General features: G+C 45.2%; 1 protein-coding gene and 1 pseudogene across 1 annotated transcript; both read right to left on the reverse strand.

The window, feature by feature from the left end:
• LOC131023011 (uncharacterized) overlaps positions 1–9,899 on the reverse strand; it is a 188,085-nt pseudogene extending 178,186 nt beyond the window's left edge.
• A 52-nt stretch (positions 9,900–9,951) lies between these two features.
• On the reverse strand, positions 9,952–11,420 carry LOC131023012 (uncharacterized). Its single transcript, XM_057952548.1, has 2 exons — positions 10,050–11,420; positions 9,952–9,969 (listed from the first exon to the last, which is right to left on the reverse strand). The coding sequence occupies exons 1-2, from the start codon at positions 11,418–11,420 to the stop codon at positions 9,952–9,954; spliced, it is 1,389 nt and encodes a 462-aa protein (XP_057808531.1).
• Between the last annotated feature and the right edge of the window lie 2,817 nt (positions 11,421–14,237).

Below are 14,237 nucleotides of genomic sequence, written 5' to 3' on the forward strand. Positions count from 1 at the left end.
CAACCCGAAGGGTTTGTAAAGAAGGGCGAAGAGCATCTTGTATGGAAGGTAAAGAAGTCCATTTATGGACTTAAGCAAGCTTCGAGGTCATGGAACAAACGTTTTGACGAGGTCATTAAATCCTATGGATATACTTGTTGTGAGAACGAAAGTTGTGTGTACCGTTTAGATGCCAATGGTGACGTGGTTTTCCTTGCACTTTATGTAGATGATATCATCCTCATTGACAATAATGTGGCGCTATTATCGGACATAAAGAAGTGGTTATTCGAACAGTTTCAAATGAAGGACTTAGGAGATGCAGCGTACATCTTGGGGATCAAGGTTGTTCGTGATCGCCAGAAAAGGATGTTGAGCTTATCTCAAGCGTCCTACATTGATACTGTGATTGCTCATTTTCGCATGCAAATTGCCAAGAAATGGTTGCTACCTTTCAGACATAGCATTCCTCTGTCTAAGGACATGTGTCCTAAGACGACTAGTGAGGTTGAGGAAATGAGGAAGGTACCATATGCTTCCGCTGTAGGTAGCCTCATGTATGCGATGCTTTGCACTAGAACTGATATTTACTATGTCGTTGGCATGGTTGCGAGATATCAGTCAAACCCTGGACCAGGACACTGGACTGTAGTAAAGCATATTCTCAAGTACCTGAAAAGGACTCGAGACTATAGGCTAGTTTACCAGTCAGACAGTCTAACTCCTTTGGGTTATACCGATTCGGATGTCCAGGCTGACCGAGATGAGAAGAGATCTACCTCTGGTTATGTGTTTACCTTGGGAAGTGGAGCCGTATCATGGCGGAGTGCAAAGCAGAAGTGCATTGCAGACTCCACCATGGAAGCCGAGTATGTAGCTGCTTACGAAGCTGCTAAAGAGGCTGTATAGTTCCGGAACTACCTCTTGGATCTACGAGTGGTACCTAATTTGCCTAAGAGTATCATAATTTATTGTGATAACTCGGGTCCAGTGGCAAATTCCAAGGAACCCAGGACCCACAAGGCGACCAAACACATAGAGAGAAAGTACCACATCATACGAGAAATCGTACACAGAGAAGATGTGTTGGTTGAGAAGATCAATACCTTTGAGAACTTAGCTGATCCTGACGAAGCTGTCGTTTGAGCTTTGTGCAAATAAAATAATCCTGTGCCCACAACTAGATTAGCTAGCGATAAGTCCAAAGTCGAATCCACATGGAATTGAGCAGTAACTTCTCCTGCAAGGGTGTCACTAAAAAGGTTTTGTTTTCCTCGATGTTCTGACCAAAACGTGGTTATGGGCAGAACGGATATCCAATCTAAACTGAAATAACAAAAGAGATAAATCAAATAACAAAACAATTCTGACTTGGGTTCGAATCACTAAACATGAATTGACACTCGATCATTGGTGCAAAGATTAGTCACTATATTCACATACCAGTGGTTATAGGCATAAGAATGGTTGTGCCCCTATTGTCACTCGTCACGCACACAACAAACCCCCTGCCCAATCTATCCTTTCAGTTTATGATTCCTTAGAAGGGTCAGCTAATGGAAATCAACTACTCCGTACAACATCCACGCTCTCTGCGATGGCCTATCGCTAGTTGTGCTTTGCCCAGAATGCTTTAAGAACTAAATAGACCCACTTGACTCTTACACCGATATTTCACAGCAGTCACGGCTCCAACACCAGTTGTACTATTTTGGAGGTCGATGGCAACTCGCCTTTTACCCAAAGTATTACTTGTGGCCAGAACTCCCTAGTTAACTAGTGATCAATTAATTAACCAAGTTGTTACAACCTTTTTGGAATCAAACCTAGTGTATCGGGAATATGATCATATAGTTATTATGCCCAAATTAGACCTCTCGAGTTTATTCATTCATGCTTAGATCATCTTACCCCAAATCAGAATATAAACTTAGCCAACCATAACATAAATAACACAAGCAAAAGATATAAAAGAAAACATAACTGGAATTGAAATGACTTAAATGAAAATGAAAGTACCTACGGCCGAAAGTGCCGTGTAAAACATAAAACGGTAAAGTACTAGAAATTGCCCCGCAGCCTGGGCTAGCTTTTACTCTCAAAATGAAGCACAACAAGACAGAAATTCAGCACCCTTGGCTTGTGAAGCTCTTCGGGTATTTATAGGAGTCATTAGGGTTTGAAGGCCCAGCCCATGACTTGCGGCCGGATCCATGCAAGCATGGAGATGCGTATCCTTTTTCAGACCAAATCTTCATGAAGATATATTTCCTTTTGGATAAGGCTATGATTTGGCCTTATCGGTCTCTTTTGGATAGCTACCGCCTTCCGCCTTTCTCGGACTCCCACTTGCACTTCTTCCTCGCTCGTCTGTTGCACCTCTGTCTTCTCTTTCCTTCCTTCTCTCTCTCGCCTGCCAGCTCTCGTGTGGTACTTATGGACATAAGGGAAAATCCTGCTTCCACAATCCCTTTGCTTCTGGCGCATACCTCTTTCACGAGAGGTGGCAGCGCTTTCGACCCCTGGAATGTTATGAGGATTCTTCTGCTCAGCTGATTCGGCTGCTCTGGCGTCCAGAGGAATTGCTTCCTCGCTGGCGGTCAGAGGAATGACTTCCCCGCTGGCTTCCAGAGAAATGACTTCCCCGCTGGCTTCCAGAGGAATCGTCTCCGCTCTGGCTTTTGTGACTCATCTGCCCTGGCAGACTTCTCTGCCCTGGCAGAGTCCTCTGCCCTGGCAGACTCCTCTGCCCTTTTCGAATCCTCTGATACTCTATTTCTCTGGCATTTTGGCTTCTTCCCCGCAAGTTGGTTCCTGTCATTGAACTATGCCCTCCCAGGCGACCAAACCACACAAACACACGGAAAAAGACTCGATCTAGACTTAGAACAAACACAAAACAGAGCACAAACCTGGGCTCATCACACGCACACACTTTAAACACGATTGTCCTCAAGCGTGCATGCATGAATTTTGCCCAAGAAACAGACACGAACGAAAAAGACACACAAAACATAAAAAAAACGAAAACACACAGCACGCTAAACTCTCTCAGTCCAACAGTAAAATGAAAATCCAAAGAAACAACAAGTAGCTGGATCAAACAATCAAAATTGCCATCAGTTGAGTCAAGATCGGGTTGTGGGCATAAGGATGTTCCTCCCATTTCACTCTTTCTCTCAAGTGTTTAGGCTCGTGTTTACACTCCGGACATCTTGATTGGGTTCTGACCATAAGCTTGCCTATCTTCTAATATCTTCCCCTTTAGTCAAAGTCCTAGGTGCATCTCATGAGGTCTTTCATGGGTTGTAATGTGGCTTAAGGCATAAGGTGAGGATTTTTGGTACGAGGCTAAGGTCATACTGAACTTCATTCTGGGCAACTGACTTCCCAAATTCTTTTGATCCTTGCCTATTCTTACGGGCCTAAGCACATTCTTCCATTTATTCTTCCTCTTTTTTTCTTTTCTCTTTCTTTTTCTTCTTTTTCTGGACTTTTTCTATTTTGGGATTTAGATTTCCCATTTTGCGTTTTCTTTGCACTAGTCCTGCCCATAGGATCCATTACACCATTATCCCCTTCTTTATGTTTTGCCCTTAAGTTCAGTTTTGACCGGGAAGGCTCAAATCTAGGCAAATTTATAAGTGAATTCAAAATAATTATTAAGCTCAAAAGGGTTGCAAGTGATAGATTCAGGGTTTGTCAGTTTGGCTCAGTGGGCTAAAGAAAGAATATGCCTAAATCATTCAATACACCTAGACTGTGTACAAAGGGTTCGACCAAGAATCAAGGCAAGTTCTAGCATTCCCCTTAATCAAGATGTCAAAAATCACACAATGAAAGAAAGAATTGTTTTGGCATAAAGTAACAATTTAAAAGCTCAAATCCTCACAAGGTATGCCCAATTCCCTATCCATCGTCCTCAACTACATACGGCATAGAGTTTGCTTAATCTTACTCACACAATTGCACTTTCAAATCATCACAAACTGAGAAACCTCGAACGTACAACATGCTTGACACAAACTTAAAAACACAAAAGATACCGGGTCTTCCCTCCCACTCACACACTTTGCCTTAAGGCAAAGGGTGCGAGAACAAGGATTACCCGGTAAAGCAACAACAGACGTCTTGGCCCCCCACACACACACACTTTGCTTTAGGCAAAGTGGGTGTGTAGAGGGGGTCAAGAAAAATATAAACTAAAACAGACGAACAAAAACAGAAACACCAACACAAACGATCAAACACAAATCATGAAGACGCAACAAAACAAAACAAAACAAACTAAAAACTAAACATCCTAGGGAGGGTAGAATTCAAGGAGCAGGTGCAGGTGGATACCTGAACCCCTGATGCTTGAAAAAGGCCAGGAGGGCCTTCTGGGTTGCCGCCAGTGCTTCCTGGGTCTCGATTATCATGTTCTCGATCCTATCCAGCCTATCTCTTTCCTCTTCCGACTCTGGCTCCTCCAACTTCTCTTTCTCTTTTTTCTCAACGGGTCCTTGGGCTTCGGCTGCTGAAGATTCCCTCTCATCTGGATTTATAAATCTGGGAATACCTCGATCCATTCTTACGTCCTTCATGCGGATCAGGGCTTCGATGTTCAACCTCTCAGGCTCAATTCTGGTGTTCCCCTCCTCAATCTCAATCTCATTCATCTCGGCGAAAGCGGTGGTGAATTGAATGCAGGAAAGCCTCTGATTTGGCTTGCTGATTATGGAATCGATGTGCTCAATCAGAAAGGCCCCAAAGTTGAGCCTCACCCCGCTGTGCATTGCCCAAAGGATAAAGAGATCCTTCTTGGACATAGCATTTCCGCTGTCGAGCTTGCTGAAAAGGGAGTACGAGAGAATGCGATGACAAACTCTTAGGGCTGAATCGCGAATTCTGTGCCCCTTAACCTTCTGAGTTCTGAACTGGCCTCCATCTCCTATCTCTGCCCACATTTCATCCCATTCCTGAGCAGTGAATGTGGGGATTCCTCTCCTCGCCTCTTTGTAGTCCTTCTTCTGCAGATCCTTAAGCTGAATCATCCCAAGATTTTGGTTGAGCTCATTTACGGACATGTCTCTGATCTCCCCATTCATGGAGAAACTCATGCCCAAGGGACCGCAAGTTTGATTGATGTCCACCTGTACTGATTCAAATACTTCTCTCACCACTTCCTTGTAAGCGTGCCCTGGCCAATCCAAGAATGCCTTCCATCCGATGTTGTTGAAATACTCATTTACCTTGTCCACTATGCCCAGGGGCTTTAGTGCGTCCATATCCGGAATCTTGGGCACAGCAATTCCTCTCTCCGCCATCTTCCTGCTCCTCGGTGTAGATGTCGGTTCTCCCTTTATCATTCGGATTGGGTTTGGGTCTAACACCTTCTTCCTCCTTTTTGCCGGAGTTTCTTCTTGCTCCTTGCCGGAATCTCCCTGTTCTTCGCTCTCCGCCGCCGAACCAGATGGTTCGTTTCCTTCAGTGGATGATTCTCCGGCTGGCGTGGCCGATTTCTCGGCTGCCGGCTTCTTCCTCTTCTGGACAGCTGTGGTGCACCTTTTCTTGGATGGCTCTCCCTTGCTTTCCTTCGCCTTGTCCGGTGTTTCTTTGCTTTCTCTTTCAACTACATGCTGGTCTCCGTCGCCGAGAGTAGGGACGTCGATTTCCGCCGTGAGTTGCTCGATTGCATGTTCATCCACCGGCGAGGGGCTCTCAGTTAGCGCTAGGGTTTTGGATGAGGGAGTAGGTGTGATTTCCATCGGAAGTGGTTCTTTGTGTGGGGCTTTCTTCGGTACTTTTGGTTTTGACGGTGAGGGGTTTTCTCCGGTAAGATCGATTTCTGTTCCGTCGGCTATTCCTCTCAGTTTGTTTTTGGGTCTGGTGGATACCATGGTGGCTGATGGTGGTTTTGGTATTCGAAAGGTCGGGAAGATGGCGGTGATTATGGGAAGTTGGCTAGTTAAGGAAATGACGTCGTGGTAGGGGTTTTTAGGGTTTTTGGGGGATATAAGGGCTGACAACTGTCACTTGATGTGACGTGCGTCTGGTGGTTTCTGCCGCGTTCTGCCCGAGAGCCCCCTTTTGCCCTTGAATCATTGCTTCTTCCATCGACTGTCCTTTTGTCCATAACTCCTTCCCTGTTTCTGCAAGACAACTTCATACTTCCGCGAAGGCGGGAAACTAAGACTCGCCCACAGCTGTGGGCATAACCGGGTTCCTAGGTAAACAAAAAACGAAAAAACGAAACAAACTAAAAGAGAACTAAACGGAAATACCAGGTTACCTCCTGGCCAGTGCCCTATTTATCGTCCTGGGCATGACGTGATACCATCCTATTAATTTGGGGTGCTTGTGGCTGGGTCGAGATCCAGTTCTTCCCCAGCACCAGGCTTATGCCCAAAATAGGCTTTCAACCTTTGTCCATTCACTTTGAACACTTTCCCAGATTTCGGGTTTCCAATCTCCACGGCTCCATTTGGGAATTGGGCCTTCACCACGAATGGGCCGGTCCACTTGGTACTAAGCTTCCCTTGTGCAAACTTGAACCGTGTCTGGTACAGCAGGACCTCTTGCCCATGGCTGAATTGCTTGCTGGTGATCAAGGCATCATGGCTCCTTTTCATTCTTTCTTTGTAGAGAACAGCATTGTCGTATGCCTCCCTCCTGATTTCTTCGAGCTCTTGGATCTCTAACTTCCTTGCCTGTCCTGCGTTGTCCCAATCATAGTTTACTTTGTTCACTGCCCAGAACGCCTTGTGCTCCAATTCCACCGGTAAATGACACCTCTTGCCATACACCATTCGATATGGTGACATCCCGAATGGAGTTTTGTATGCAGTCCGATATGCCTATAAGGCATCTTCCAGCTTGAGACTCCAGTCCTTCCCTGTTGGGCCAACGGTCTTTCGCAAAATTGTTTTGATTATGCGATTTGAAAGCTCGGCCTGTCCATTGGCTTGTGGGTGATAGGCTGTCGAAACTCGATGTTGGACTCCATACTTTTTGCACAAGTTTTCGACCGAGAAATTGCAAAAATGAGATCCTTGGTCGCTGATGATTGCTCTAGGTACACCAAACCTTCAAAAAATGTTAGTCTTCAAGAAATTCACCACTACCTTTGAATCATTCGTCGGTGATGCTTTTGCCTCCACCCACTTGGAGACATAATCCACCAAAAGTAGGATGTACAAATTTCCTTTCGAGCTGGGAAGAGGTCCCATGAAATCCATTCCCCAAATGTCAAAGATCTCTACGGGCATAATGGGCATCATGGGCATTTCATTCCTCCTGGTTATGTTCCCTTCTCGCTGGCATTGTGGGCAATTCTTGCAGATGGTGTAGCTGTCCTTAAAGATTGTTGGCCAATAAAAACCACATTCCAGAACCTTAGCTGCAGTCCTCTTATGCCCAAAGTGTCCCCCACACTCCTTCGAATGGCAGAATTCTAGGATGCTTCCTTGCTCCTCTTGTGGAATACATCTCCGAAGCATTTGATCTCCGCATTGCTTCCACATGTATGGTTCGTCCCATATGTATTCTCTGCTATCTATGGCCAATTTCTTCCTCTGGGCATAAGTATACCCAGGGGGTACATACCCAGAGCAGAGATAATTGCTCAAATCAGCGTACCACGGATCTTCTTTTCTTCCCTAGGCATTGAACAATTGTTCATCCGGGAACGTCTCCTTGATTGGTTCCCCTTCTTCCTTCCTCACGATCCTACTGAGGTGATCAGCCACTTGGTTCTGTGCTCCAGCTTTGTCCTTTATCTCCACGTCGAACTCTTGTAGTAGCAGAACCCATCGAATCAGCCTGGGCTTAGATTCCTTCTTGGCCAGAAGGTACTTCAGAGCCGCATGATCGGTGTAGACTGTGGTCTTTCCTCCAAGCAGGTAAGATCTGAATTTTTCAAAGGCGAACACCACTGCCAACATCTCCTTCTCTGTCGTGGAATAATTGACTTGAGCTCCATTCAGTGTCTTTGAGGCATAATAGATGACGTGACTCTCCTTTCCCCGCTTCTGCCCAAGAACTGCCCCTATGGCATATCCACTGGCGTCGCACATTACCTCGAAAGGCATTCCCCAGTCAGGGGGTTGTATTATGGGTGCGGAGATTAGATTGTTCTTCAAGATCTGGAACGCCTCCTTGCAATCCTCATCAAAATTCCACTCCACTTCGTTTTGTAGCAGCCTTGTCATCGGTTGGGCAATCTTTGCAAAGTCCTTCACGAACCTTCTGTAGAATCCAGCATGCCCAAGGAATCCTCGTAGCTGCTTAATGTTCGTTGGATATGGTAGCTTGGCAATGATTTCAATTTTTGCTTTGTCCACCTCTATTCCTCTGCCTGATATCACGTGTCCGAGCACAATTCCTTCTCTGACCATGAAGTGGCACTTCTCATAATTCAACACCAAGCTCTTGTCCACGCACCTCTGCAGTACCTTTTCCAGATTGTCTAAGCACGAGTCGAAAGTTTGCCCATACACCGTGAAATCATCCATGAAGACTTCGATGCAATTCTCTAAGAGGTCAGAGAATATGCTCATCATGCATCTTTGGAATGTGCCTGGGGCGTTGCATAGTCCAAATGGCATCCTCCGATAGGCAAACGTCCCAAAAGGGCAAGTGAATGTCGTTTTGCCTTGGTCCTCCTCTGCGACCCAAATCTGCATGTAGCCTGAGTATCCATCTAGAAAGCAAAAATATTGATTCCCCGCAAGTCTTTCCAGCATCTCATCGATAAAGGGTAAAGGGAAGTAATCATTCCTTGTCTTCTGGTTTAGCTTGCGGTAATCGATACACACCCTCCAGCCGGTCTGCAATCTTGTAGCAATCAATTCTCGGAATTCATTCTCCACCACTTGTATGCCCGACTTCTTGGGCACAACGTGCACTGGGCTTACCCACCTGCTATCGGATACTGGGTATATTATGCCCAAATCCAATAGTTTGAGTATTTCTTTCATCACTACTTCCTTCATGGCTGGATTCAGTTTCCTCTGGGGGTCTCTGACTGGAACTGTATCTTCCTCTAGCAATATGTGGTGCATGCATACGGTGGGGCTTATGCCCTTGATATCGGCTAGGGTCCATCCAATTGCTTCCTTGTACTTCCCCAAAGTCATCTTGACTTTGTTCTCGTCTTCAAGTGTCAACTCTGAGTTGATGAAAACGGGCAACGTGTCATCCTCGCCCAAGAAGATATACTTTAGGTGTTTGGGCAGAGACTTCAGCTCGAGCTTGGGTGCCCTTTGGATCGAAGGCACTAGTCGGTCTTCCTCCTTCAAGGTTGGGATTTTTAGTGCCTCAGTGTAGCTGACCTCTTCGCTCCACTCATTTAGTACTTTCACCGCCTCTTGCAATTGCTCCTCTTGCAAGTCCTCCTCTGTTATGGCATTCTGGATTATTATGTCATATGGCTCCTTGAATGCTGCTCTGGGCAAAACCTCCTCAACAACTTTCTCGATCATGTCTACACTTCTCACCATCTCTGTATCGGCTGGATGCTTCATGGCATTGTATATGTCGAAGGTCACCGTTTCTCCTTCGAATTGACATGTCAGCTTGCCCGTATCACAATCTATACGAGTCCTGGCGGTCTTTAGAAATGGTCTGCCCAAAAGCATTACAGGATCTCGTGCTTTTGACTTCCCCATGTCGAGAATGTAAAAATCCGCTGGAAAGATGAGTTCCTCCACTTTGACCAGCACGTCTTCCAATATCCCCTCTGGGTAGACACTTGATCGATCTGCCAGTTGGATTACCACTCGGGTGGGCTTCAGCGGTCCTATCTCCAGATCCTGGTACATGGATAAGGGCATAACGTTGATGGATGCCCCCAAATCGAGCATCGCCTTCTCCACTTTCATTGTTCCTATCACACAAGGAATGTAGAACATCCCAGGATCTTCACATTTTATCGGCATATCTCTTTGTAAGACCGCGGATACAGATTCTCCCACTTGAAATTTCGCATCATCAGTGTATTTGACTTTCCTAGTGCAGAGTTCTTTGAGAAATTTCGCACATCTAGGCATAGAGCGTAATGCGACCAAAAGGGGCATATTGACTTCCACCTTCTTGAAGATTTTGACCAGCTCGGTTAATTCTTCTTTTTCTTGTTCCTTGGCTGCTCTACCTAGAAAAGGAAGTATGGGTTCGGTCTGGCTTGATTTCTTTTTTCCCTTCCCAATCGCCTTCAGCTTTGCCTCTTTCTCTCTGGCAAATTCTTCCTCATCTGCTGATCCCATTCCGACTTGCTCGTTAATCTCTGATTTTTCTCGTTTTTTCTCTGTCACCACTTCGGGTAGTTCCTTTCCTCCTCTGAGTGTCATGGCATTCACCTTCTTCACCTCCACTTGGGACGGGAGTGTCCCTTGTTTGCTTTCAAGTCTGGCAACTGCTTGGGCAAGATGTGATAGTTGGGAGTTCACATTCTGCATTCCTCCTCTTGTCTCCATTATGAATTTTTCGGTCTCACTCTGGAACTTCACTTGTTGCTGAGCCATTTGATGCACTAGCTCTGATAAGGAAGACCCTCTTGCTTGTTGAGGTTGTTGCGAGTATTGTGGTGGGTTACTCGTTTGGCCTTGGTTTGGCCCCAAATAGTGGTTGTTGCCGTACCTAAGGTTCTCATGTTGCCTCCATCCTTGATTGTTATACTGTTGTCTGTAGGGCTCAAAAGGTTTCTGGTTCTGCCCTCCATTGTTTCCTCCTGGCTGTTGTCCAATGGCATTAAGCTCTTCATCTTCGAAAAGTTGTGGACATTCATCGGTTGTATGTGAAGTTGCCATGCAGAGTTGGCATGCCTTCACAGGCTTCCGAATGTTGGGATTTCCCTGATTGGTTGCTCCTTGGTTCGTCATAAACTTCTCGAACATGTTGCACAGCTTATACAACTTTTCATCTTGGGCAGATGTGGCTGGCGTCAGAGGGTTCCTGATTATAGTTCCTTCCTCATCTCTCGATTCCTCTGCCATGTCGGCTATGAGTTTGAAAGCCTCCGCTGCGGATTTGTTTAAGATCGATCCTCCACATGCAGCATGTAACCATTGCCTATCTTGCCTCCGGAGTCCTCCCACGAAATATCTAATAAGATCATGATCCGGTATTTGGTGTTGTGGGCATTTGGCCAGCATCTGCTTGAACCTTCCCCAATACTCATATAGAACTTCTGTTGATCCCATCTTTATATTGCTTATTCGAGTCCTCAGATTCTGGATCCGGGCAGCTGGAAAGTATCGCTCCAAAAACTTGCTCTGTAGCTCCTGCCAGGTTCGAATGCTTCCTTCGGGTAAATCATACAACCACTCCCTCGCTCCCTCTAACAAAGAGAACGGAAAAGTAAGGAGTCGGATATATTCACCAAGTGCTTGGCTTGCGGTGCGCACCGTTCCACATGTCATCTCAAAGTCTTGAAGATGTCTTTGAGGGTCCTCTCCGGGCATATCACTGTATTTGGGCAAAATCTGGATGAGAGTATGCTTCAGCTCCCAGTTTCCAGTGATCTCCGGTAGTACTATGGCTGAGGGTTAGGTTGCTTGGAAACATCATGTCTCGGAGAGTTTTGTTGGCGTTAATATTCTGCCTTTCTGGATTTTCTGCCATCTCTCTCTTCGCTGCTCTCTGTCTCTCTGCTTCTAATTGTCTCTCTCTGGTCTGTGCCTCTTGTTCTGCCCTGCGTCTAGCAGCGTTGTTCTCTCGAGCAATTCTTTCGATATCCTCGTGGAACAAAAGATCTTCGTTACCTGCACTTCTGGTACGACGCATACACAAACGTGAAGGCAAAACTCACACAAATATCACAAAAGAAATTACTAGCGCTCTCAATTCCCCGGCATCGGCGCCAATTTGACGAAGCTGTCGTTTGAGCTTTGTGCAAATAAAATAATCCTGTGCCCACAACTAGATTAGCTAGCGATAAGTCCAGAGTCGAATCCACAGGGAATTGAGCAGTAACTTCTCCTGCAAGGGTGTCACTAAAAAGGTTTTGTTTTCCTCGATGTTCTGACCAAAACGTGGTTATGGGCAGAACGGATATCCAATCTAAACTGAAATAACAAAAGAGATAAATCAAATAACAAAACAATTCTGACTTGGGTTCGAATCACTAAACATGAATTGACACTCGATCATTGGTGCAAAGATTAGTCACTATATTCACATACCAGTGGTTATAGGCATAAGAATGGTTGTGCCCCTATTGTCACTCGTCACGCACACAACAAACCCCCTGCCCAATCTATCCTTTCAGTTTATGATTCCTTAGAAGGGTCAGCTAATGGAAATCAACTACCCCGTACAACATCCACGCTCTCTGCGATGGCCTATCGCTAGTTGTGCTTTGCCCAGAATGCTTTAAGAACTAAATAGACCCACTTGACTCTTACACCGATATTTCACAGCAGTCACGGCTCCAACACCAGTTGTACTATTTTGGAGGTCGATGGCAACTCGCCTTTTACCCAAAGTATTACTTGTGGCCATAACTCCCTAGTTAACTAGTGATCAATTAATTAACCAAGTTGTTACAACCTTTTTGGAATCAAACCTAGTGTATCGGGAATATGATCATATAGTTATTATGCCCAAATTAGACGTCTCGAGTTTATTCATTCATGCTTAGATCATCTTACCCCAAATCAGAATATAAACTTAGCCAACCATAACGTAAATAACACAAGCAAAAGATATAAAAGAAAACATAACTGGAATTGAAATGACTTAAATGAAAATGAAAGTACCTACGGCCGAAAGTGCCGTGTAAAACATAAAACGGTAAAGTACTAGAAATTGCCCCGCAGCCTGGGCTAGCTTTTACTCTCAAAATGAAGCACAACAAGACAGAAATTCAGCACCCTTGGCTTGTGAAGCTCTTCGGGTATTTATAGGAGTCATTAGGGTTTGAAGGCCCAGCCCATGACTTGCGGCCGGATCCATGCAAGCATGGAGATGCGTATCCTTTTTCAGACCTAATCTTCATGAAGATATATTTCCTTTTGGATAAGGCTGTGATTTGGCCTTATCGGTCTCTTTTGGATAGCTACCGCCTTCCGCCTTTTTCGGACTCCCACTTGCACTTCTTCCTCGCTCGTCTGTTGCACCTCTGTCTTCTCTTTCCTTTCTTCTTTCTCTCGCCTGCCAGCTCTCGTGCGGTACTTATGGACATAAGGGAAAATCCTGCTTCCACAATCCCTTTGCTTCTGGCGCATACCTCTTTCACGAGAGGTGGCAGCGCTTTCGACCCCTGGAATGTTCTGAGGATTCTTCTGCTCAGCTGATTCGGCTGCTCTGGCGTCCAGAGGAATTGCTTCCTCGCTGGCGGTCAGAGGAATGACTTCCCCGCTGGCTTCCAGAGAAATGACTTCCCTGCTGGCTTCCAGAGGAATCGTCTCCGCTCTGGCTTTTGTGACTCCTCTGCCCTGGCAGACTCCTCTGCCCTTTTCGAATCCTCTGATACTCCATTTCTCTGGCATTTTGGCTTCTTCCCCGCAAGTTGGTTCCTGTCATTGAACTATGCCCTCCCAAGAGACCAAACCACACAAACACACGGAAAAAGACTCGATCTAGACTTAGAACAAACACAAAAATAGAGCACAAACCTGGGCTCATCAGATCCTTTCACAAAGAGCTTACCGCAGAAGGCCTACGAGAAGCATGCTCGAGGGATGGGATTGCAGTTGATGCCACCCACTTAGGAAACTTTCAGTATAAGTGGGAGAAGTGATAGTGTTGTAATAGCTAGTATTTAGACACACTGTATACTAAAAGTTTGCTTTAGTATAAGTGGGAGATTGTTGGATTTTTATACCGAAAGCAAGAACGTTTTATGCTTGTATACAATGATTCTTGTGTTCACTATTTAATCTCCTATCTGATTGTGTTCATAATTGCATATATATGTCATTTGTCTCTATACAAGTAGATTATATGGTGTGTTGTAGATCACAGAAGACCATATAATTGGAATAACCTTAAGAGATATAAAATGATCACAGCCGAGATGACTCTAGGACGAGTCATTTGTTGGATTTGTATACTGAAAGCAAGAACGTTATATGCTTGTATACAATGATTCCTGTGTTCACTATTTAATCTCCTATCTGATTGGGTTCATGATTGCATATGTATGTTCTTTATCTCTATATAAGTAGATTATATGGTGTGTTGTAGATCACAAAAGACTGTATAATTGGAATAACCTTAAGAGATATAATATAATCACAGCCGAAATAACTCTAGGACAAGTTATTGGTTTAGGCTGC

The sequence above is a fragment of the Salvia miltiorrhiza genome, chromosome 4 (genome assembly GCF_028751815.1).
Source record: "Salvia miltiorrhiza cultivar Shanhuang (shh) chromosome 4, IMPLAD_Smil_shh, whole genome shotgun sequence".
NCBI classification, from domain to species: Eukaryota; Viridiplantae; Streptophyta; class Magnoliopsida; order Lamiales; family Lamiaceae; genus Salvia; species Salvia miltiorrhiza.

Coding starts and splice junctions, on each gene's coding strand:
- LOC131023012 (XM_057952548.1), bottom strand. CDS start 11,420: ATGCCCGGAGAGGACCCTCAAAGACATCTTCAAGACTTTGAGATGACA.